At 42.7% G+C, this 23298-nt stretch overlaps 2 protein-coding genes across 2 annotated transcripts; one reads left to right on the top strand and one right to left on the bottom strand.

Annotated features, from left to right (window-relative positions):
- Positions 1-3322: 3322 nt before the first annotated feature.
- LOC101773649 (protein HOMOLOG OF MAMMALIAN LYST-INTERACTING PROTEIN 5) lies at positions 3323-8189 on the bottom strand. The gene is made up of 7 exons (XM_004965261.3): positions 7915-8189; positions 7716-7816; positions 6182-6291; positions 6012-6087; positions 5707-5844; positions 4583-4654; positions 3323-4468 (listed from the first exon to the last, which is right to left on the bottom strand). The coding sequence occupies exons 1-7, from the start codon at positions 8006-8008 to the stop codon at positions 3602-3604; spliced, it is 1458 nt and encodes a 485-aa protein (XP_004965318.1). The 5' UTR covers positions 8009-8189; the 3' UTR covers positions 3323-3601.
- A 7344-nt stretch (positions 8190-15533) lies between these two features.
- LOC101773239 (65-kDa microtubule-associated protein 1) lies at positions 15534-19967 on the top strand. Its single transcript, XM_004965260.2, has 10 exons — positions 15534-15733; positions 16504-16564; positions 16665-16868; positions 17286-17543; positions 17666-17881; positions 17970-18125; positions 18219-18530; positions 18658-18745; positions 18907-19055; positions 19499-19967. Exons 2-10 carry the CDS (start codon positions 16520-16522, stop codon positions 19844-19846), a joined length of 1776 nt encoding a protein of 591 aa, XP_004965317.1. The 5' UTR covers positions 15534-15733; positions 16504-16519; the 3' UTR covers positions 19847-19967.
- The last annotated feature ends 3331 nt before the right edge of the window (positions 19968-23298 follow it).

Below are 23298 nucleotides of genomic sequence, written 5' to 3'. Positions count from 1 at the left end.
ATCAATTAAGAAGCAAGTAAACCATATCATGCACTTTGTGTCTCCGTGTTTGAACAAGTTTAACTGAGAGATCAATGATGTTGTCTAGACCCTTAAGGCTATCATCTTGTCGCATGTCATCAATACAATTATCAAGTTGCAATTCAAGTTTTAGTAAATCATTCTTGGAGGAGTTCTTAGGATAAAATTCAGCCAATCTACGTGCCTTTCTGTACATCAAATGAAGCAAATGAATTGGAAGGACTCAAGGCAGACATACAAGAAAGTAGCTCCATATTGATCTCATCAAACCGATTATTAAGATCTTGACTAATTTGATCAATGACACCAATATATACTTTTCTTCTAAAATGGTCATCCTTTATTTGTTTCGAGCACCGGCATACCTTGCTGATTTTTCATACGACACATAATCACCATCCATAGCAGGAACTTCAACATCATGTTTAATGCAAAAAATAAGTGACCCTCTCAAGGAAGTGGTCCCAACCATCAGACCTCAACTGTTGCACCTCAACTGTTGCATTTTGTTCTTTGCCACGTTAACAAGGGAGATTGCATTAAGAATATCTTGATCCCTTCTCTACAAACACTCGGATAACTCATTTGTGTATCCAAGAATAATAAACATTAAGTGCACAAAGAAAACAAACTTAAAGGTTTCAAATGCTCCAAGCACAAAATGTATCTTTGTCCAATCATCCTTATGTGAAATATCATCACTAAGATCAATGAGCACATCATGGATTAAGGAATACATAGTAATGATGTTGCATATAGTTTTGTAATGAACGTAGAATTCTTCTTCATACTATATTCAATCCATACAAAATTGAATTGGCGATCCCTATCTCCAATTTTTCTTGATAAAAAATCATGATTAATAGGTTTGAACGGGCCTTTAATAATATATGCTCTTCTTGATCATTAACATGATAATTTTCAATGGGTTGCCTTTCACCTAGATCATATGGAAGGCGATTGATGTCATAAACCAGCGGCTGTGATGCGGGTGGTTGCAGTGGCAGAGGCGAGGGCACATAATCCGCAATTTCTTCAACTACTACTCCATCCTGCTCTTGATTATGTTGTTCCACAATAGTTTCAACTGGGACAGTGTTTGAAGCAGCTGCTGCCTTCTTTGCTACGTGTTTCCGAAAAAGAGATGCAATATCTCCATCTCTCTTCATAATCCAACCATTTTGAAAAAACAATATCTATGTAATGTAAGTACAACAACTAATTAGACACTCTAGCAAAACAAACATGCAATGATAGAATCATGTTTTAAACTTTCGGGTAGAAAACTTACAAATCACAGCCTCACAATATATGAATTTAAGAATGTTGATGGATTGATGGTCCGTTCAATAAACTCACAAACTAAAATAAAAAAGTACTCATACATAAATAAATAAAAATATTTAAGAACATAAGTTTTTTCAAATAAGAAAAAAAATAAAAGATAGATTAATCTTAAACCTTCGTCGCCCGTCGGAATTCTCGGACCAATAATCCATGAGTCAACGGCACCAGTGTCGTCGATTAGGGGCTGTGATCCTCAATCCGCATAGGCGCACACTGCCGAACTTTCTGCAATGACGCAATCTGTAGACTGCAGGCAGGCGATCGCCGCGCACTGCTCGCGCCCTGGCCGTCTGCCTGCACCAGGAGAGGCCGCTGAAGATGAATCGTCGAGCAATCCGTGGAATGGAAGGCAAATTGTCAGATCGCCACGCATGGCGCACTGCTCGCGCCCTGCCGTCCTGGCCGTCCGACGTCCGCCTGCACCAGGAGAGGCCGCCGTCCGCCGAAGGCGAATCGTCTCGTCGCACAACACGCAATCAGTCTTGCGCCGCGGAAGGCGAATCATCTGGCAAAGGCCGAAGGCCAATCGTCGTTTCTTTGCCTCAGTATGCGGTCCGCGCGCCAGGCCTAGGCAAACCGTCCTTTTTTGCCTCCACGGCGCTTGCGCTAGGCGAACCATCCTTTTTTGCCTCCACGGAGCTTGCGCCAGGCCCAGGCGAACGAATCGTCATTTTTTCCTCCACCGCTCCGCATATACCTACTCGTCGAATACATGGCCGCAGGGTATGCTGGGCCCACCCGGCATACCCTGTGGGTACGCCCATGCTGTTAACCCAACTCAAAGATTTCACTCCAATAGTTTTGAGTCTTGGAAATTAGGTTTGTTAGAACTAGAGCAAACAACGTTAGGCTGCTCCTTTGTGTCATACCATAATCATCATAGATTGCTTGGTGCTTGATGATTGCAGGTTTTTCTGCAAATTTGATGTTCATGATTACCCTGTTATCAGCATTTAGTTGAGTTCTCTACGTACTTCTGCCACAGGTCCCAAGACTGGTGGTCTGGTACTTTTTGCTATGGAATATCAGGTCAAAAGCCAAGCCTAGCAGCCATGTCATTGAATAATCAGTTGATCAGTTGGTCTTCTTACTTTTGCGTATGAGTTTACCAGTTGATTTGTATAGTTCTGCAATGATGTTTCATGCACCAAACTATAAACATTTAAATGCTCATATGTTGTGCATTGTGATCTATCCCATGTCTATCTTTGTACAAGTATAAACATTTTATTCACCATTGAGCCATCGATATTTTGGTGTGCTGGGCACGCTGCTAGTTGCTGTCATGCTACGAAGGACAGAAAGTCTCAGCGGATCCCAGCCAAACCGAACAGAGAAATTCAAGAGAGGGATTAGGAGAATCAATCCCCACAAGGATTGGGTGAGATGGGAGGGATTCACTTACTTCCTCCCTGGATTGGTTTCTCCTGGGGATTAAATACATAGCTGCCGAACAAGGCCTAAAGGGGTATAAATACCCCCAAGAAATTAGAACTAAGGTTCCCAAATCAGTCAGATCGCTTTATTCAAAAAAACTAACCGTTGGCTACTCTAACAAACGAACGTTGTCATCATCCAGGGATCTGCACTCTAGTTCGATGCGACCAAAACAACATAGTGGTAAAATACATGTTTCATGGCAACAGTATCTTTACATCTGTTGCCCAATATCATTCAGCTTATTCAACAATGGGAGCAGTCGAGCAGATGATCAGTTCATTTTTCAAAGTTGACAAATAAAAAAGAATCAATTTACACATCATTTTTCTATAAAACTCAGAACAAGAATAATTTAATTAGAACCTCCTGTAACATTTTGAAAAAGATAAGTGCGAGTGAAAAGCTCAAAGTCCATCTCCATTCCCCAGCATGGTGAAGACCGCATGACAAACTGATAAAGAGGGATATACGAGCAGGCATTGCATCAACCATCCATAACCGAAAAGAACATACCAGACCTCAAGAATATGTAAATTGAATATAATGGGTTGCAAAGCCTTGTCACAAAACTCTGATAACAAATAATTCAATTTTACACAAGAAAGTTTCCTGCAAACAGCGCCATTGATTCAAAAGGCCACACGGAACGGCTCCCTTATTATCTCCTAGATTTTGTGTGGCGGCCCCTGTACCTTGTATGTATGCAGCCCGGTAACATCTCCATGTGGTGGTATACCAATCTTGTATATATACAGAAGATGCTTTTGAGAAATGTGCGGCAAAGCCAAAAGAGCTAATGAGTTTCAGCAGAAGGGTTTGTGAGAAGATCCAGCGCGCGTTTCAGGTGATCCACAGCAACAGAAACGTCATCGAATGCAAGAGCACCAACCGCAAATCTTGCTGCCTTGTGTGCCTCGGCTATCTTCTCAACTGCTGGCTGGTAAGTGCTATCATACTTATATTGGCTAGCTGGTGGCACAGCTGGAGTAACTTGGGGTGAAGAGTCAGCAGTAGAGTGGTAATGTGTTGGGGCAGAGGGATTTGACGCAGGGGAGTATGATGTAGCTGCAGGGCCATCACTTGCACTGTAGAATGAAGATTGGTGTGTTGGGACTGAAGGTGATTGATGTGTTGGGACAGAAGGCGACGTGCTGTCCTGGAAACTTGGATATGACTGGAAATTAGGGTAGTTGTATGGAGCAGCTGGGGCTTCAGTGGAGTAAAAGTTTTGAGAGGTGTGCTGAGGTTCAATTGTGTAGGGTGGGGGTTGGTATGTCTGAGGATATGGCGAAACATCTGGTTTATCATTGCTATGAGGATTGTAGCCATCATTGGAAGGGTAGTCTGTCCTGGTGTAAGGGGGTGGTGAATAATTGGATGGTGGTTTGTGGACCTCATTGGTAGGGTAGTCTGTGCTTGTGTAGGGAGGAGATGAATGATTGGGGTTTTGTTTGTGGGAATCAGAAGAAGGATAGTCTGTTGCTTGGTACGAGGGAGAGGAATAAGATTGTGACGGAGAAGGATGCTGGGGTTGTGAGGGTGCTGGGGGTGAATAGTTATAGGGTGACTGGGTAGAGGGATGATCATTGAACTCTGTATTTTGTCGATGCACATTATTTCCTGGCTGCAGAGCAGAAAAGCTATCCCGCCTACTAAAATCCTGTGCACACAAAGATAATTCAAGAAAACTGAAGCTATATTTTGTTCAAATAAATCATCTAACCATGTAAAAATAATGTGAGTTTCAATTACTAAAGAAAAAGTTGGAAATAACCTTGTCTACAGGTGGAGATGGTGCTTCAGTGCCATGCTGCATACTGTTGAAGGACTGGCTTCGCCCCATATCCTGATAAAGGGCCAAAGAGTACAAATAGTTCAGAACGAGTGAGTTGCAAATCTGCACAAAATACTGCAGCATAACTGGTTTTTACTGTCCAATTGAAGCTACTCCATTCCAAACATAACTAAACGACATGTTGAAGCATTAAAGAAAGGTTAGAGGAAATCCTGTTAGCTTAAGTTCTACAAAGAAGAAGAAAAAACTCTGCCTGCTGTGGCTGTTCATAAAATCTGGAAACATAGAGTAAAAGAACTACTCAGAATCTACGATTGCATGAATTCAGAATGTTGGCAAAATATATTTTTGAAAACGCGATGTAGATAATTAACCTTTAGGGTGAGAGGGACTGAGGGAGTGATAAATAGATGTAATCTAACACGCTAAATTTTAATAGCTTTCAATAAGTGTCACGGCCTTGATCTGGGAGCCGTGCAGAACGGGAGGGAATTGGAGATTGAGAGGGGTAAACGGACGCTGAACCGGACACTTGAGATCGGGGACGCCGAAGACAGCTGCGCCCAATCTCAAGGCCCGGAGGTAGATGAGGATCTCTCCTGATAATTCTTACTTGATTCCCTTTAATGGATACATCTCCTCTATATATATGGAGAGGCTTACTTGACTGCTAAGATATCTAATTCTATCTCTAACTCTTAACCCTAATGGAGGCCCAATAGGCTCGGTGTCGGCCCAGTCGAGCGCCCATGACAGCTGCGTCCGATCTCAAGGCCTGGAGGTAGATGAGGATCTCTCCTGATAATTCTTACTTGATTCCCTTTAATGGATACATCTCCTCTCTATATATGGAGAGGTTTACTTGACTGCTAAGTAAGATATCTAATTCTATCTCTAACTCTAACCCTAATGGAGGCCCAATAGGCTCGGCGTCGGCCCAGTCGAATGCCCATGACATAAGGAGCTTTAGGATTGGTGCTAGCACCATGGAAGCAAATTGAACTCCTATGATACAAAAAAGGGGCAAATACACACTAAATAAGAATGAGGAGCATGGAGACGGTCATTATGAAACAAATGCATGAGTCAGTCAGGATAATTACCTGAGAAATTGTGGTGGTACTGACAGGTGTTTCATCCTTATCCCCACCAGGAGGGCCAGCTTCAGGCTTCCGTCCTTCTTTGAGAGCTTTCCTTATTTCAGCAGCCTTCCAGATGGCATATTTCTGCTTCTGCTCAATCTGCTCAAGGCACAATAAAATGGGATATGAAACATGGTTGCATATAGCCGAACCTTTCATCATAGGTCAAGTAGTAATTGATGCAAACATAAACTGACAGACGCAGAATAGCTCACATCAAGATTATATGGTGATAAATGTTATAGGCGATAACGTAGTAAACTTACATCAGGTTGAAGCTCGCCAAACTGGTTAAGAATCTCGAAGAAGATGCTCGCAGCATAGAAGGTCTTAGCTGTGTTTCTGAAAAAAAAAATAGCATGCATTAGGGAGACTTTGTAAATAGATGGTATCACAATGATGGGAGCATAATGAGAATTTTTTTCTAGTGCAATACATGTCAGCTCGTCCAGCACGGTCCTGTTTATCTGCTTTAGCAAAAACATTTAATGCAAATCCCTCCAAATGAAGGTTGTCGTCTGGCCCCAAAGTCAAGGTTTTCTTGTCCTGGAGGATAAGATAACATATTAGGAGTGGGCAATAATGTTCTAGGGTGTAAATGAAATAATCTGCAGCTATAAAAAGTCAGAATGGAGAGGATAAAAAAGACAGACAATTAAATTAATAAAAGTGATTTTCGTCTAAAAATTCAGCACAAGTCATTCATGTCATTTGGTGCATGAGTAGGTAAAATTCAATACTTAAAAGTATTTTTTACCTGTTTTAATAATATACATATTGCTTATGTAGCGTTAATCCAACATTATCAACGAAAAAAGGTCTTCTTTTCACCGTTACCACACATATAATGCTGACGACAGGAGCTACTAAAGGTGGGGGCAACTGCTAAATTCCCTATTGCAATCCTTTATAACAATGACCACAAATTCCAAGGTGAATTAGCATCTAGCCATAAACAGCTAGAGGACACAAAACCACAATTGCGAACAACCAGAAACTACTTTAGAATTACAAATACCCTAGTCGATGCATGCCAATGCGAATCAAAAATAGTGTTTCCCTCATTGCAAAGGCAAAAGGTATCTAATTAAGTTGATAATATTTCCTCAAGGTATTGTCAAGAACCTGAAAGTCATATGGGAATATGATAGTCTTTCCGGCCCACATACACATAAAGTTCTCGGATTGTTAGAACTCAGATGTTGTTATGGGACTACACAGATTTCTCCTTTCAATTCATCGAACACTTAGCAAAGGCATATAGAGAAATTGGTTTATATCCATATTCTTCTTGCAAGCTATTGCCAAAATGGGCCATAGCAGTTTCTTCTTACAAGCGCTTATACTAAATAAACTTTAAAAACAAAACAAGATACATTCCAATCTCCAAAATGTAAGAGATGGATCTAGTGTTGGCATAAATATGATCCACATGATATACATCGAAGGCAATTTCAAGTTAAATTTTCTTTTTTTGTTTAGCATCACGAGTGCTAAAAAATACTAGTTGCAGATTTTTTTAAATAAAATTTGTACCACATGTGAGTGCTAGTCGCGGGCATGCTTGCACCATGCCAGGTTAATGCTATGGTGAGCAGCGGCTTGTCCACAAATTGTTACACAGCATGGTACCAAGTCAAGCTCCACAATTTTAGGAAAGGTAAGCATGAATACTAGAAGTAATCGAGCATAGACTCCCACTCAAGTAGCACCCTTGATACATACATTGTTTTGGTTCAGCATATCCAAATAGAATCTATATTTCTATATCAATGGAACAGCCCAGTGGTACAAATACTTGTTATATAGAAAATTAGAAACGTTTTGCCAAGGCACACAGAGTAATACTTTTCTGCCTGCTGCCACAAGCATATACTCCGTATAATGAATAGATCTAAAACGAAAATTAACCACCGCAACTTCTTAGTCCAACTGAACAAGAGAAAAGAGACCCAGATGCAAGCACAGACCTTCTCGAGCTGGTTCATGAGGGAGATGAGGATGGAGTTGGTGGTCTTGGTGCGCTCCTTCTGCGGGATCCTCAGCCCCTTCTCCATCGCGTAGAGCCGACCTGCCCAAACCCGCACCGAACCAAATCAAATCAGAACCCTAGCCAATCGGCTGCGATTCGGAAGGAACCCCGGAGGAGGGGGAGCAGCGAGCGCTCACAGTAGTAGGCGACGAGGGGCTCGTGCTTCTGCAGCTCGTCGGCGCGCTGCAGGTATGGCAGCAGCCCCTTGGCGGGCTCCGCGTCGCTCCCCATCGAGGCGGGAGGTGCAGAAGCGGGGCTGCCGGCACGGATGCCGCGGCGTCGATCGCCGGGGGTGGAGGCCCGGGCGGTGGTGCGGGGCGGCGGGAGCTGGGGATTGGGAGGGCGGCGGATTGGTTTTTGGTTTGATTTGGGTGGGAGTCGAGTCGTTGCAGCTGCTGCTTCGTCGGGAAGGAAACAGAGGAGAGCGGAGAAGCTTCCGATCGTGGGGGTAATTTTCCGTGGAGGTACCTGAGGTTGTTGCGCGTTTGCAACCGGCTCCTCCAACGGATCTTAGGTGGCGGGCTAAAAATGTGAGTGGTACATAGAAAAAAGAAAAAAAATCAGCTCCTCAACAAACTTGATGAATCAGATAAAAAGGGGAAACAACTCTACTAACGTCTCATGAAGTTGATCTAAAACATATACTCAATAAGAGACTTGCACAACTTTTAAGAGAAGAAGAGTTAAAATGGTACCAAAGAGCGAAAACTAAAGATGATCTTCTAGAGGGAGATGCAAATACTAAATATTTCCAATTAGTGGCTAATGAAAAATATAGAAAAACACGTATTTTCCGACTAGAGGAGGAGGAAGGAATAATATGTGGTGATACTGAATTAAAAAGGTAGGTATATTACCAAATATTATAAGAATCCTTTTGGGCCACCGGAGAGGAACAACGTGCTAATAGATGAGTCACGTCGTGATGACGTATCGCAGGTTACAAGGGAAGAGAATAATATGTTGACTGATACATTTTCTAAAGAGGAAGTACGAGATGCAGTTTTTAAAATGGAATATAATAAAGCACCTAGTTCCAGATGGGATTCTAATAAAGTTCTATCAAATTTTCTAGCATGTGATTAAAGATGACTTGATGGCTCTATTCGAAGACTTCCATAATGGTACCCTGCCTCTCCATAGCTTAAACTTTGGTACTATCATTCTACTACTAAAAAGTAGTAATGTGAAAAAAAAATCAGCAGTATAGACCAATATGTCTGCTAAATGTAAGTTTCAAGATTTTCACTACGGTGGCCACAAATAGACAAGAGTAGCACAAAAAATAATTAGACCGTCTCAAATAGCCTTTCTTTCACGTAGAAATATTATGGAGGGGGCAGTCATTCTACATGAAACAATTCATGAGTTAAAATGAAATTATTTTTAAAATTGATTTTGAGAAAGCGTATGATAAAATAAAGTGGGATTTCGTGCAATAGACTTTAAGAATGAAGGGTTCTTGGAAATATGGTGTAATTGGATGCAAGCATTTACTCAAGGAGGAAATGTGGGCATAAAGGTTAACGAACAAATGGGCTCATACTTCCAAACTAAAAAAGGTTCGCGGCAGGGTGATCCACTATCACCGTTACTATTTAATATAGTGGTCGATATGCTGGCTATCATCATTGCTAGAGCAAAGGAGGACGAACAAGTGCAAGGGGTTGTACCACACTTGGTAGAAGATGGCTTGTCTATATTGCAATATGCAAATGACACTCTGATTTTCACAGAACATGATATTGAAAAGGCGAAAAATATTTTCAAACAATTATTAGGCCTGAAAAATAACTTCCATAAGAGCGAAATTTTCTGCTTTGGTCAAGCTAAACAAAAATAAACTATATATTCAAGTTTGTTTGGATGCAAGCTAGGTTCATATCCTACCTTGGTATTCCAATGCACTATAGAAAGCTGACCAATAATGATTGGAAGGCAATAGAAGAACGTTTTGAGAAGAGATTAAGTGGGTGGAAAGGAAAATTAATATCTCCTGGAGGAAGGTTAGTGTTGATTAACTCGGTGCTATCAAGCCTACCAATGCTCATGCTATCCTTTTTTGAGATCCCTAGGGGTGTTCTCAAAAAATTAGATTATTACAGATCAAGATTTTTCTGGCAATATGATCAACATAAAAAGAAATATAGATTAGTAAAACGGAGTGTTTTGTCCAGCAAAAGAACAAGGAGGGATGGGAATATAAAACCTTGATATACAGAATAAGTGTTTACCTGTGTAATGAGGATGGAATTTGCCAAGAATTGCTGAGAAATAAGTACTTAAAAATAAGACTTTAGGTTAAGTTAACAAGAAACCAGGAGACTCTCATTTTTGGACGAGTCTCATGAGTGTGAAGGATAAGTTCCTTAGTTTATGTAGTTTCAAGTTGCAGGAGGGCACGCAAATTAGGTTCTCGGAAGATATATGGTTGGGTAACGAGACATTGAAATCACAGTACCCATCTCTCTATAATATTGCTCGTCAAATATATACTACGGTTGCAGAAGTTTGTAACTCAGCACCTTTAAATATATCCTTTATGAAGGCTTTAGTAGGTGATAAGTTACAAGAATGGCATAACCTGGTATCAAGATTAGTAAATATAAATTTGCAGGAGGGGAGAGATACTTTTATATGGTCTTTACATGCGAATGGATCTTTCTCGGTACACTCTATGTATAAGCATATTGTCAATAGTGGATTTAAAGTCTCACAGGAAATTTGACGCACCAAGTTACCATTAAAAATCAAGATCTTTTTGTGGTACTTAAAGAATGGGGTTATGTTGACAAAAGATAATCTAGCAAGAAGGAATTGGAATGGTAGTAAAAGGAATTGGAATGGTAGTAAATCTTGTTGCTTTTGTAACGTGGAAGAGTCCATTAAACACTTATTTTTTGATTGTGCTTATGCTAGATTCCTGTGGAGGGTTGTACATATGTGTTTAGTATTGTTCCTCCAATTAACACCAATGATCTATTCAATAATTGGATAAAACAAAGGGGACACAAACCAAACTTAAACTTATTGACAGGAGCAGCGGTTTTACTTTGGGCAATTTGGCTAACGAGAAATGTTGTGGTTTTTGATAAATGTCAACCGAAAACTTTTATGCAGATCTTATTCAGGGGAACTTATTGGCTCCAACAATGGGCACAATTACAGTGTCATGATGAGCAAAAGGATACGATGATCCAAGCATGCCGGAAGTTGGAGACTTCAGCGCTTCATTTTTTTCACCTCCCATGGATGGACTTTTAGTTTACGGATTGATTTTTAATCATGTATGATGAAGATATAAACAATAGTCATGCATGTGAGCATGTAGTGCAAGCATACTAAGTGTAATAATTTGTGGGACTGATTCCTAGGAGGTTGAAACCGGATTATTTATCCATTACTAAAAAACTTGGTAACCGAGCCTAATAGATGTCATGGGGATGAAACACCTCTCTTATATGATGAAGTTTCCCTCTCATTTCTCCTCGTAATAATGAAGTCACCAATTATACTGGTGTGGTATAAATTTAATGCTAATGAAATAGCATTGAGACTGGCCTAATGCAACCCACCAACATGTCCACCTCTTTTTCATGGGACTGCTCTACTTCCACCTCTTTTCATGGGACTTTCTTAAACCTCTATTGCCCACGAACACTGCTTCTTCCCGTTTTATGTCCTTCATCTTCATTTACCCTGATGTCCTCATGAACTCTTTTTGCCGTACAAAAGTTCTAAATGCTCCCCCTCTCTCTCCTAAAGTATAAGTTATGGTTTAACTTGGTCCGGTATTTCAAAATCACACCTCGACTATTACTACCTCCTTTCTTAAAGGAACGACTATGTAACAATCGAGTAAAATCTACAAATATTTAGGAGCCATGGACTTTTTTTTTACTCATTTGACTATTCATATGTTTTACAAATATTTATGCAAATAGTTAAATCTACAAGTTGAATCTAAAATCTAAAGTACTTTTGATCGTAGTTACTCATTTAATTTATTTAACTAATTTATCAAACAGATATTATTGGTTGAAGTGGGAGGAAAAAGTCAACGACGCTATACATAGTGTTAATTTATTTATAACATATCATCTGTGCCAACAAAAGTTTATCATTACAAATAAATTTCTAATGACAAATACAGTGTATCACTTTTGAATCGCAAACTTTTCATATTCAAAGACTAATTCTTGGTTCTAGGTTACGAGGTTTGAATCTTAAACGTGTAGCATTTTTTCCTCATAACGTGAAGGGCCTAATTTGCTTTTATATGGTTCCTATAATATAATAATAACCATGCTTACATCCCCTTATAAGCCTTGGTAGTTATAAATAATCCAGGCATTTTAGGCCCGAGCCCGATTATTTTTTGGTAAAACTAAAAATGGAAAAAAATCTGGATCTCGAAGAATATGGGCTGGGCGCCCGATTGGTGGTGAGCGGATCACGTTCGTGGTCCGTTTCAGTTTTGGGCCCTAGGCCCATGGTTGGTCGTTCCAGTTACTTCCATTCCCCCATTGGGCGTCATTTCGTTGTGTTTCAAGGATGCAGACGAGCCAGTCCAAGTGTCTCACCTCTCTCTACTCCATACGCTGATGAAATTGTCCGATCCCAGCTGGGAGCTGCATTGATGGAACAGCCGAACAGACGATTACTGTCGATGTCATGCCGTAAGACTAGTACTAGCATGTAATCTTTACGCTTCTCTGCTTTTTTCTGACGACCCACCTCTCTTCCCTTTCCCCGGATCATCCCCTCGCAGTGCCGTCACTAAGCAAAACAAAGGCGCCGGCCGTACTCTTGCAGAAACGAAACCCATGGCCGAAGCAAAGCCGCACCACCACCCCCACCTGCGCGCAGCCGATCCGACCGATCCAGAGCACGCATGAATGCAGCAGGCCTCGCGTCAGGCAGGCACCATCCGTCCCCACCCGCCCCGGATGACACACACAAGGGCAAGGAGACGTGCCGCGACAGGCAGACGCTGCCAAGCAAAAAGGCAGCTCAGCTCAGGTCAGCACCAGCCACCATGCCACACTGTAGAGGCCGGAACCAAGGCAAAGGACGCGCGCCGTGAGCGGCGTTTAGGCCAGCAGCCACAGCATCCGCTCGGCTCGGCCGCCGCCCGCCGGCCGGCCGGCCGGCTCTCTCCTCTAGTCTTGCCAACGGCTCGTGCCGTGACGCCGAGGGCAGGCAGGCAGGCGACGCGAGCCGCGACGGGCACGGGCGCGCGCCATGATTGGCGTGGCTTCGGTCGGGGGGTTGCGACGCGCGGGGCGGAGGCACGGAGGGAAACGAGGACTCTGCGGCAGCACGTGGACGCCCATGTGCTCCGCACCCGGGCCCCGCCACGCGCTCCCCCCTCGGCCACCCGTTCCCCGCGCGCAAGAGGACAACAGCGGGGTATCCAGCCTCACGCTCCACTTCCTTCTCTTTCGTCTTGCCCGTTTCCATCAGTCCGCGCAGGACGCAGCTCGCCGGCCATTCCGGTAAACCGGACGGTAAAAAAAATGCCAGACGGGGTCGAGCCGATCGTGCAGCAGCGAGCGCACGCACGCCGTGCTCGGCGCGGTCGCCGCCGGCTGTGCGGCTCGAAACGACACCTGTGGTGGTCCGAGGCGCCTAGACCTCTTGCATTGGCCGGCGGTAATCACCTTTTTGATCTGCTACTAGGCACTGGCTGCGATTAAAGAACAAAGGGGGTGATCTCGTGCATAAGAAAAAAAAGCCTACGGATCTGATCGCCCGGCGCGGATTCTTTACCTACACGAGCAGTACTGTGAATCTGTGATGACTGATGACAGCTATCCTCCTCCTTTTCAAATATTTTGCTCCGTCTCTGGCCGGGGGCTCGCTCTCTCTCCGTTCGAGAGAAAATGCGTGGCTTTTCCTCTTTTCGCACGAAGGATGTCTGCCTGCGAGACGCTCCTACAAGTATTCTACGACTGGTCACTGTTCTTGTTTCTCCGCGCTCCACTGACCTCCGCGTTCTCTGATCGGAGACCTCAGCTTGAACATTGCGTCATTGCATGCACTCGAGGTATTAAAAAAAATATACTCCTTCCAATCCAAATTATTGGTCGTTGTGATTTTTCTAGATACATAGATATATAGTTATTATTATTCATTTAGACATATGGTATAAATATGTATATCTAAGTATATAACAAAGACTATGAATCTACAAAAGTCAAAATAGCCTATAATTTGGAACGGAGGAAGTATCGTAGAATGTTTATGTTTTATTATAATCCTATGTACTAGTATATCTACAATTTTACAGTCCTCGAGGATATAACTTATATTGTTATGAACTGGAGTAGCCTCTTCTTAGAGCCATATCATCAATATAAACTTTCGGACATTATACCCATGCTGATTGCCGAGCATAGCAATAATATTCTGCCAATCGTGTTTCTCAGGTTTTCCTTCTCACATCCCCTGCAAAAGAAAACACTACACTGTAAAAGTTAGTAAGTTACTCTACTGACCACTACAATAGACCAAGGTTTGATTCATTTCTCTTAGCACTCTGCCACGCAAACCGTGTATCAAACCGTCCACCATTAACCCACCATTTCTCCTCCTAAACGGTACTGGTTTTATGGGAAAGCACAAGCACAGAGTCCTCCTTGTAATATCCTATGCCTCACCGTCATTTTGCCAAATATGAACAATGAAGGCTCGACCTTTGCTGCTGGCTACACGGGAGGAACTGAACTAGCCTTTTTTTTTCCTTCTCTTTTTGCACCGGTGCATGTCGATTGTCGACCGATTCCATTAGTTGGTGCAGGGAGCTGAGGACTCTCTGGAGAATAACCAGGCAATAGAGGTTGATAGAGTGGTAAAAGAATTGGAGAAGGGGAGGCACAGTTGTATTTCTGGATCACAAGAAAAATATTGATACACGAGCAAACGGTTGGATTTGCTAGGAGCGCAGTTATCGCAAAAAACATGATCCAAGGAAAAAGGAAGGGCATGTTTCAAAATGAATAGAATTACCAAGTTAGTTAGGCAACGAATTTAAATTAAAGCTCTCCATATTTTGATGAGCATTTAGTTAAATCACAAGTATGTTTAGTGTGCAAAAGGTATAGAACTAGATCCGTGATTCAAAATGCTTTCATATTGATTTTTTTGGATATATAAATGACACGTATATATTTTTTAGAAAAAAAAACCAACGCCTGCCTTAGAGACTGTGTATATAAAATAGAATAAGCATTGCATTATTGAACAAGTGGTATATTTGTACCTTAGCAATCGCTTGAACCATTTCGAAAAAAAGAAAGAAAGGTCGAACAGTGCCCTACGAAAAATGAGCAACCTTTCAGCACCTGACCATGGACACTGGGGCAGGTATGCCACCACAAAATCTTCCCATCTCCTAACCTCGGAAACCCAAATTAAAATTGAAAATCGCATTAAAACACCGCAGGATAGCAAACCCAGAACGCAAGGAGACAGATTTGACCGGTCAACGCCCCGTAATTAACAGTGCCCGAGGGCAACAAACACAAAACTATTAACGCGCAGAATTTACTCAACACGATCGCTGTTCTACGTGGGCCCCGAGTATATATTCTAGCCCCCGTACCTTTTTTTCACCGACACCCACGGTAAATCAACGGGCCGATCTGCGCCGTCCGATCCCCCGACCGGTCGCATCCAGCGGCCCCGCCGCGCGCGCACCCGCCCCACCCGCCCCAATTAATTGGGCGGCCCCGAGGTGAGGCAGCAGAGCAGCAGTACTGCCCTCCACTCCAGTCACAGCTCATCAGCTCAGCTCATTGCCCCAGACCCGCCCGCCGCTGCTCGCGCTCCCGGCGGTGGCGCCCGGCGACCGGCGAGCTCCCCCGGCCACGAGTCCCGTGGAGTGGAGCGCTGAACCCGGCAAGGCGCCTGCATTCCGCTCGGCGGTTTCCTTTGTCTTCTGCGCGTGATCTGGTAAGAGCGCCTGGCTGCTTCCTATCTCTGTTTTCCGAAGGGGAATTCGCGGTGGGGGTCGCTGGTGGATGGGATCTGGCAAGTTGGGCAGTAATGCTGTGTTGCGGGCGAGGGTTTGTCCGGATGGTGTGGGTTTTTGGTGTTTTTGTTGGGGGTTAGGAGGTGGATTTGGTACCAGACAGTGAGGGATCTGCTTCCGATTGTGTTCTGGCGTTAGGATTTGATCTGGTTAAGGAAAGCTGAGAGCGACATGCTCAGATCGCGATCTTTCGGGTGTTCTCTTGCTTGGTCAAATGTGGTCAAACACTTGCTGTTTCCCGAGTTCACATATTTTTTCTTGTGGGATTTTGGGGGTTTTAGGAGAGTTGTTTGCTGGGTTTAAGGTGAAGTCTTAGATGTATAACCTCATAAAGTTTAGGTCTCCGAATTATTTAATACTGCCAATGATTGAGGGGATTCTAGTGTTAGTAGGACAATTAGCTGTGTGTTAGTGTCAGTAGGGTCATTAGCCGTATGTTTAATTGTATCTGTGCTGATAATTGGGGGATAAATACTAGTTAACAAGGCCTAGGGAGCATGGATGCCGGCCTCGTTGTCTTGTGGATGTGTAATGAATTTAATGCCTACTTTAGACCAACATGATTGTTGGGGAACTTTGATATGATTAAGTGTTGCACCATCAAGTTTGGAAGTGCATTTCGTGTTAGACTCATCGTAGTACTTCTAGTTGGTAAGCTATAGTTTCCAGAAGTAATGCTGCCTCCTTACAGGTTGCTCTAGTCAGTGATGGCAGGCGACATTACATGCGGATCCTTGCTGCAAAAATTGCAGGTATGTTCTTGTACTTGTTCTTTGCAAATCACAGCAGTTTCGTACTTTTCTTGCCTCAACCACTGCAACTGATGCTAACTTGCTTCTGTGTCAACCGTAGTTGATATGGGATGAGGTTGGTGAGAGTGAGGAGGACCGCGATAAGGTCCTGTATCAGCTGGATCAGGAGTGCCTGGATGTTTACAAGAGGAAAGTTGACCAAGCCACTAACTCTAGGGATCTCCTCATCCAGGCGCTGGATGATTCAAAGATAGAGCTTGCTAGACTTCTTTCTGCCCTTGGAGAAAAAGCTATTGCAAGAACAGTAAGTGAATATATGCTATGCTTGGAAATCAGCTTGATTTCAAGCTTCAGTAAATCTGACCCAAAGCATGACTTGATACTGCCATGATTTGTATTAATCAGTAGGACTGAATACTAGTATGTATCTTGATGCAATATATTATTCATGTCATGTCCTACCTACTTAATGGAACTAGTTGCTTTCTTATATAGACCTTTTTTTTGTGGAGTTGCGTCTTTGTAAACTTTCTCATCAAATTATATGCTACATATGAAGCTTGGTGCCTACTTGTGAAATTTATCTGAATTCTCCACCTGCATTACATTCTTTGCCTGGTGAATCTTTTGTGTGGCAAATTTAGTGTTCTAGCTCAGTCAGAAGTCACATGAAGCTTTGCTTGTTACTGTCCGTACAATTGAGAATACTCAATCCATGCAGCCTGAGAAGACAACAGGAACAATCAAGCAGCAGCTAGCTGCTATAGCGCCAACACTTGAGCAGTTGACTAAACAGAAAAATGAAAGAAAAAGAGAGTTTGTTAATGTACAATCACAAATTGATCAAATATGTGGTGAAATCGCTGGCACCATAGAGGTCGGTGAGCAGGTGGCAACACCCCAAGTCAATGAGGATGACTTGACACTTGAAAGGCTTGAAGATTTTCGGTCTCAGCTCCAGGAGCTTGAGAAAGAGAAGGTACTTTTCTATCTTTTGCCTTTCTTATTGGTTTTGATGCTTCATAGTTCATACTTGGCCAATTGCTTTATTATTAGTTACTTATTGATGACAATATTGAGTTCTTGAAATTTTGTTTTCAGAGCAATAGGTTGGAGAAGGTTCTTGAGTATGTAAGCATGGTACACAATCTTTGTACTGTCTTGGGGATGGATTTTCTCAGCACAGTGACTGAAGTTCATCCCAGTTTAGATGACTCCATTCCCGATGACTCTAAGAGCATTAGTAATGATACGTTGTCAAAACTTGACAAGACGGTAGCCACACTTAACGAAGATAAGAAGTTGCGTCTAAGCAAGGTAAAAACACATCTCCTAGTCTTTTAAATGTGAACTCGTTATCTGCTTATGTGCACATTCTCTCACCATTGGTCACTTACATTTGCAGCTTCAAGAGCTCGCCGGTCAGCTCTATGATCTTTGGGATCTCATGGATGCCCCCAAGGAAGAAAGGCGCATGTTTGACCATGTCACCTGCAACAGATCAGCATCTGTGGATGAAGTCACTGCACCTAGATCTCTTGCCCTAGACTTAATTGAACAGGTGGGTTTAAGTAATAAATCGTTTCGTTTGATCATCGCCTGATATGAGTGGCTCCTTCTGCCCTATTTAACATTTACTTTCCCAATTGTTCAGGCTGAGGTTGAGGTTCAAAGGCTGGACCAGCTAAAATACAGCAAGATGAAAGAGATAGCTTTCAAGAAGCAAACTGAGCTGGAAGATATATATGCTGGTGCTCATATAGTAATAGACACAGCTGCTGCCCATGAGAAGATACTGGCACTGATTGAGGCAGGAAACATAGAACCATCAGAACTAATTGCGGATATGGATAGCCAGATAGCAAAAGCAAAGGAAGAAGCATTGAGTAGAAAAGACATACTCGATAAAGTTGAAAGATGGATGTCTGCATGTGAAGAAGAGAGCTGGCTAGAAGATTATAACCGGGTATGTTAATATTTGTTCTAGCAAGGCAAAATTGTTGCTGCATGTATCTGTGATAATTTATGTGACAATATCAGACTACTCTCTCCATGGAATAGCTTCTCATCACAAAATAAATTATCTTCTGCAGGATGATAACAGGTATAACTCAAGCCGAGGTGCCCACCTAAATCTGAAGCGTGCAGAAAAAGCTCGTATTCTTGTTAACAAGATCCCAGGTATCTGTTCGAATTATTTCAGTGATTCAATATGTTGCTTTATCTGCTAATCAGTTTGTGCCTTTCTAGATTTATTTTATGTGCATGGACCTTATTTCCTAATCTGCTAGCTATACACCATATTCTATTAATTGCTGATGTAGTGTCTCCTTTAATTCTAGCGCTTGTTGAAACTCTGGTGGCGAAGACCAGGGCATGGGAAGAGAATCGCGGTCTGTCCTTTATGTATGATGGTGTACCTCTTCTAGCTATGTTGGATGAGTATGTTATGCTCAGACAGGAAAGGGAAGAAGAGAAGAAAAGAATGCGGGTAAGTGTGACATGCTCTTTAAATCTAGAAAGCCACTGGTTGAATGCAGAATGTTCATTTATTGCCCATTAAATTCTGTATGTTGATTAGATTTTAATACTGATATTTGGTCCTTTGGTCCTACATAACTGCATTTTGCCATTTTCACATGGCTTCTCCACCGATTTGGCCCTTTCCTATTGTGCTATTCTTTGAATTCAATTCATTTTGTATGGCGCTATATCTAATTCATATTTATGAAATCGTAATCAAGATAAATACAAGCCTGTCTTATATGAAGAGTAAGTAATAACTGTTGTTTCAAGGTTAATCTATTTATTCATCTGGCTAATACCTGTAGTATGTGATTTTTGCCCCTGCTTCTGGATCATGAACAAAATGGGCAGCAAAAGTTCTATCTGGACAATAATCCTTTTTGTTCATCTGGTGTTTCCTCATCTCAGGAACAAAAGCGCTACATTGAGCAGCAACTCAACACTGATCATGAAGGGCCATTCGGCTCACGAGTGAGCCCGAACCGACCTGCCAGTTCGAAGAAGGCCATTGGTCCAAAGTTGAACGGCAGCGTCTCAAATGGCACTCCTCCAAACAGAAGGCTATCAATCAGTGGTCAACAGAACGGCCACGGCGTCAGGTCTGGAGGGAAGGATAGCAAGAAAGACACTGTGAAGACAGCATCTCCAGGGAACAACAATGCAGCTGCAGCTGCCCCTGCTTCTGTGCCTGCGGCAGCCAAGGAAGACGCCGCCTCCCACATTTCTGGGACCGATCCGGTCCCGAGCACACCGTGATCTTTAACCTAGCGTCGTATATTAGATATAAGGGACTCTTTTTCTGATGTTTTTCCATTGTTTTGTGGTAATATATTGTAATGCCTTCGTAGAGAAGAGTAATTATGACGTCACTCTTTCAGATGTTTGCCCAGGATTGTTCACTTTCTGGTGTAACCGGTGTCCTGTTTTGGTTCGTTCGGCCGCGCTATTTAGATTGTATCAGGCGGTGTAGTATAGTCTTTCACTGAGATGTATTGTTATTAACTAGTGTGCTAGACGTTTTTGTTGTGCCCTTCCTTGAGTTCTGCACCCCTTGTGAACACAACATACTCCGCATGTTCTATGGGTTGGAATGGCCCATTTCGTTTCTGTTAATTCTAGCATTTAGGATCGCAACAAACTGATGCCCGGATGCCCCTAACTGCAAGTGATGACTTCCACATGAAGCTGCTCTACGCGTGAGTTGTGATTTTAAGTCACACTACTAGTGAGTTTTGAGATTCCTCGTGGACGATACTGATGGAACCCACTAGGGGTTTTTTTCCAGATCTTCGACGAGAGTTGGGGATAACTTTGATTTGGGTGGATTCGACGTTGGCTGTCCGACTATAACACCACAAGGGTTGTGCTTTAGCAACAAGTACACCGTCTCCGATTGGGATGTTCTTGCCGTGCCAAGAACACCTCTGAACATGCTAGCAATCGAGAACAAACAAGAAAAAGATGAACAAGAAAATAACTCACGGATGGATGATACAAAGGTAAATCTGAATCTCAAGTTGGGATCTTGAATCAAGCAAACGGGTGGTCTAATCGACACACGCACTCACAAGGGAGTAGCAGAAGCTAGACTTACAACAAAACAAAACCCAAGTTCTTCCTGGCTTCTGCTGCTGCGTTTTATACATGGAAGACAGCAGGAGGCGTGGGAAACCCTAACCAAGACACACTTCCCTAATGGGCTCAACTGGATACAAGGCCCAAAACGCAGGATGGAAGTCCGAATGTCATTCTGTAGTTTCTGGGCGGCTCCGAAGGAATCTGGCAGTGTTTCTAGGCCCATATGAAAATAGATATCAAAAGCTTTCCAACAAGTGCTCATGGGCCTCAAACAACATCAGGAGCTAAGAATTATGGCCAAATCAATTTGGTGCTGCCTAGTTGTCCGAAGGCCTCCAAACGGAGTGATCCGAGGCGTTTGTGCTGGAAGGGCTGAACATCTCCAAACGGGGTGCTTGCGGACGTTCTTGGTTGTTGTGGTTGCTCCTACTCCTATCTTGTTCATATCCCACGTTCATAAGAATAAGACAATCATTACCATGATTTAGTAGCATCCAATTCTGAGATGAGTTTGCACGAACAGCTAGGAACGACTTTACCTGATAATTAAGTTGTCGTGCTCGAGCTCTTGTCATCGGACCTTGTTATGCAGGAAGTGTGGTTGTATCAATGGAAGAGATGTCCTCATCATCCCCCCTTCTTGCATTTGAGTCCTCCTCGACTCCAGTTCATCCTCTTCTTCCAAAATATGGCTTCAAATCCTCTTCTCCCAAGTTCTTCCTGGCTGTTGCTGCTGCCTTTTATACATGGAAGATAGCAAGAGGCGTGGGAAACCCTAGCCAAGACACTCCCCTAATGGGCTCAGCTGGATACAAGGCCCAAAATGTAGGATGGAAGTCCGAATGTCATTCTGCAGTTTCTGGGCAGCTTCGAAGGAATCTGGTCGTATTTCTAGGCCCATATGAAAATAGACATCAAGAGCTTTCCAACAAGTGCTCATGGGCCTCAAACAACATCCGGAGCTAAAAATTATGGCCAAATCAATTTGGTGCTGCCTGGTTGTCCGAACGCCTCCAAACAGAGTGATCCAAGGCGTTTGCGCTGGAAGGGCGGAACATCTCCAAATGGGGTGCTTGCGGACGTTCTTGGTTGTTGTGGTTGCTCCTACTCCTATCTTGTTCATGTCCCACGTCCATAAGAATAAGACAATCATCACCATGATTTAGTAGCATCCAATTCTGAGATGAGTTTGTAGGAATAGCTAGGAACGACTTTACTTGATAATTAAGTTGTCGTGCTCGAGCTCTTATCATCGGACCTTGTTGTGCAGCAGGTGTGGTTGTATCAATGGTTGAGCAAAGGGTTCACTGGAGGAAAACCTTATCTCTTTGACCACGAGCTCCCCCCATCCTCTCGTCTGACCCCTTCTCGTCCCAATCAACTGGAGCCGCGGGGCGTCGATGGTCCCCTCGCGACCCTCCAGTGTCATGAGAGTTGCATGATCTGTGAGAAGAAACTTATGATATGTACCTTTGTGATGAGAGGCTTATACTCATGGTGGCAAAATTGGTTTGTATGATACTCATTTGTAATGAGAAAATTAATGCTCATGTTTAATGATTAATATATATTTATCTAGCCTATATGTTAATACATCAATTTTTGAGTTGTATGTGATATACGTGATGGTCTGTGTTGTCTCTATTTATATTTACTTGGTCTACTTCATCTGAAATGGCATGTAAGGGAAATGGCTAAATTTTACTTCATTACATTAGAGGGGTAAATGAGTCTTTTTCATGCCTTTTTAACTATAGCATAACAGCTCATGGATGGAAATGGCATACAAGCTGGATAAATCAAAATTTGTATGGCACTGCGAGCAATTCGAAAACTTTTGTGGCACACAAGGAAGCCATCAAATTTTTTGTGGCACCGAAGGAATTTGCTCTAGTTTCACAGGTGTCTGGTTTGAATGTTACTCCTGGTTTGAAATATTTTATCGTTGTTGACTTTTCTTTACAACATTTCATCATTCATCTTATTCAAAATATTATTATACATGTACGAAAAGGTAAGTTATATTAAATTTTTTCTCATGATAAAATAAGTAAAAAAATAAATAATACTTACATAACTTTTCAAAAGACGACCCGTCTGTCCAAAATGAAGGACTTGAACGGCCGTCGCATCCGCGAGCAGCCAGGACGCGGGTGAGGGTTATGGGGGGTGTTTGATTCCTGACCACATTTTGCCAAATCAAACTTTAGGTAAGTTTGACCAAGTTGGTAGGTGTTTGGTTGGCAACTAACCTTAGATAAGATTTTTTTTGACCTCCACGCTTCATAGAGCTAAAAAGTGTGGCAAGATTTTCTTTGCCATAACAAAGTGGAACTTCAAATTTCTTTACCGCACTTTTATGGCTTGCTGTACTTGCCAAATATTAGGTGTGGCAAATGATAGCTAGCAACCAAACGTGCCTCAAATCTCCTCACATTGCACTCTTTTTTAATATCTTACCAAGCAAGAGTGGTCTTTAGCTCCACACGCACGAGTGTCACATTGGTTGACATCGCACTGATCATTTTGCAGGGTGAGGATTGAAAAAAACCTCAAGACAAACTTTGCAAGTTCATCTCCGATCATCTTGAGTCTCGTCCAATAATCACAACGGGTGACAAATTGAAGCT

This window comes from Setaria italica, chromosome IV (assembly GCF_000263155.2).
Source record: "Setaria italica strain Yugu1 chromosome IV, Setaria_italica_v2.0, whole genome shotgun sequence".
In the NCBI taxonomy this organism is placed as follows: Eukaryota; Viridiplantae; Streptophyta; class Magnoliopsida; order Poales; family Poaceae; genus Setaria; species Setaria italica.
The sequence above is the reverse complement of the archived record's forward strand: the minus strand, read 5'-3'. Positions and strand labels throughout refer to the sequence as shown.

Excerpts from the sequence above, each read along its gene's own strand:
- LOC101773239 (XM_004965260.2), top strand. The coding sequence starts at position 16,520 with ATGGCAGGCGACATTACATGCGGATCCTTGCTGCAAAAATTGCAG. Across the intron at positions 18,126-18,218 it reads CCCTAGACTTAATTGAACAG|GCTGAGGTTGAGGTTCAAAG; the intron begins GTGGGTTTAAGT and ends CCAATTGTTCAG. Across the intron at positions 19,056-19,498 it reads AAGAGAAGAAAAGAATGCGG|GAACAAAAGCGCTACATTGA; the intron begins GTAAGTGTGACA and ends TCCTCATCTCAG.
- LOC101773649 (XM_004965261.3), bottom strand. The coding sequence starts at position 8,008 with ATGGGGAGCGACGCGGAGCCCGCCAAGGGGCTGCTGCCATACCTGCAG. Across the intron at positions 6,292-7,715 it reads TCATGAACCAGCTCGAGAAG|GACAAGAAAACCTTGACTTT; the intron begins GTCTGTGCTTGC and ends CTTATCCTCCAG. Across the intron at positions 4,469-4,582 it reads CATCTCCACCTGTAGACAAG|GATTTTAGTAGGCGGGATAG; the intron begins GTTATTTCCAAC and ends TTGTGTGCACAG.